The sequence below is a fragment of the Trachemys scripta genome, chromosome 19, assembly GCF_013100865.1.
Source record: "Trachemys scripta elegans isolate TJP31775 chromosome 19, CAS_Tse_1.0, whole genome shotgun sequence".
In the NCBI taxonomy this organism is placed as follows: Eukaryota; Metazoa; Chordata; order Testudines; family Emydidae; genus Trachemys; species Trachemys scripta.
The window spans coordinates 1,543,912-1,545,846 of record NC_048316.1 but is presented as its reverse complement, the minus strand read 5'-3'; the positions used below and the strand labels follow the sequence as shown (position 1 = coordinate 1,545,846).

Sequence of the window (1,935 nt, the reverse complement as noted above, 5' to 3'; positions counted from 1 at the left end):
CCCGCTCCCCCGGGACCCATCTTGTCTGCTGCCAAGGAGATGGAAGCACCTCCCCTAGCTCTTCACATGAACATACTCACCCTCTCCCATCCACTAGCCCTTCGTCCTCCTCCTCCATGTCGGAGGCAGGGCTGGTGCGTGGGGGGCATGAGCGCGTGGATACGTTCCGGGCCAGAATGGAACCTGCAACCAGGAAAGACGGACGAGTCACCCAGGAGACCGAGCCCCATCAGGCCCTGGGCACAGATCAAGGCTCAGCACCTCTGCCCAGCAGCTCGAGGGCCGGGAGACTGGGGCCTTTGCAGCCACCTGGGGAAGCCTCTCCTGCAGCCTCCGGTGGCAGCAAACCCCTCTGCCAACAGGCCCATCACTGCTCCCTCCGCTGACAGGCCGCGCCATCCATGAGGATCCGTTCCCCTGCCTGCCTAGTGCTCTGCCGGCGAGATGCCCTGCTGAGGGGCATCTGGCATGGGGGGGGCTCCAGAGGGGAGGATTTGGGGAGGCTGAGCCCTTGGGAACAGGCCCCCAGGATGAGAACAGGGCAAATCCCCACAGCGGGGAGGAGAAGCCCAAGGGGCGGGGCTCGCTGAGGCGGGAGCACCATCGCTGGCAGTGCCCCGCACGGGAGGAGGGTCATGTTCACCAGGCCCCAGCCCCTGCTGCCCCCAGCTCTCACCTTGGGGTGGCAGGTCGAAGCGGATGTGCCCGTCGAAGTGCATGGTGCCGTGGAACTTGCGGTCACAGGCCTCACACAAGTTTAAGGGATTGCTGTGGTTCAGCTGCTGGCACTCGGCATGGTGACATACCTGCGAGAGGAGAGAGGCCATTGGGCAGAGCCCTGACCCGCTACAGAGCCAGCGGCCGGAGGTGCAGGGTGAGCCAGAGACCAGGCTGCCTGCTGGTTACGCTGGGGTCCCTACACTGCTCCCTGCAGTAAAGGGAGCTGCAGTGCCAGCGGATCCAGCCACCGGGATTTCCCTGGCAGGCAGAGAGCCAGCCACACACCCCCTCCAGCTTACCTCCCATGTCACCCCCTTACGGGCCCAGGCCATGACCAGAAAGCCACTGTGCTCCAGCTACTCCCCATGCCCGGGGCAGGGCCGCCAGGCACAGCCCGGAAGCGGTTCTAACCCACAGAGAGGTGCTGGGACAGGCGGCCCAGCGCCCGGGCCTGGCAATGACGTGGGGCCCAAAGGACCCTCTGACAGGCACCTACCATCACTCCAAGGGAAGGAGCATCACTTGCCTGGGGCCAGCCAGCCCTGGGAACTAGGAGCCACCCCTGGGAGAGCTCAGGTGATTTCCCTACAAAGCTCGTCAGGAAGCTGCAGTGAAGGGGGCGTGTGCAGGGAGAAAGCCAGTGCCAGCCGAGTCTCCTGGGAGGTAGGATAGACGCCAGCCAGGCAGGGCCTGGGAGTGGCCTGCCAAAGCTGGAAGGGCCCCGAGAGACACCTTGTTTGGGGTGGGCTGTTGGACGGACCTGGTTCTGGGATTTGGAGTTAGGTTTGGGGTTTATTTTATATTAATCAACCCAGCCCCCAAGGACAGGTATTTTTGACCACAAAAGCCTGGGTGAAGTCCAAGGGGGAAACTGAGGCCGGCTGCCTGTAGCATGGCCCGAGGGGACGCTCAGGAGGCCCAGTTACATCAAGCTACAGGAGCTTTCTGGGCATCCACAGTTAGTCGTCTCAGCTCTGTCTGCCCCTGCAGCCTACGCTCACACAAAGCCTCCCCCAAGGGCAGTTCAGGTCGGGCTGGGCCAGGCCAGGCCAGGCACCTGCAGCCAGCGTGGGAGATCAGGGCACAGGGCAGCAGGGACCACAGACAAAGGGAACTTTTCTCTCCCGCACAGTCAGATCTCTCGAGCAGTTAGAAACTGCCCGGCCATACGACACCAAGCAAAGGCCCAGGATGTCCCCAGGGCTCTAGCCTGAG

General features: G+C 63.4%; 1 protein-coding gene across 1 annotated transcript in view; it reads right to left on the bottom strand.

Annotated features, from left to right (window-relative positions):
* The window catches only part of PLEKHG5 (pleckstrin homology and RhoGEF domain containing G5), a 42,962-nt gene that overhangs the window by 31,709 nt on the left and 9,318 nt on the right, over positions 1-1,935 (bottom strand). Inside the window, exons 3-4 of the mRNA XM_034753653.1 lie at positions 677-806; positions 81-183 (exon numbers count right to left, since the gene is read on the bottom strand). Coding sequence (XP_034609544.1) covers positions 81-183; positions 677-806 — 233 coding nt within the window. The remainder of the gene's footprint in view (positions 1-80; positions 184-676; positions 807-1,935) is intronic.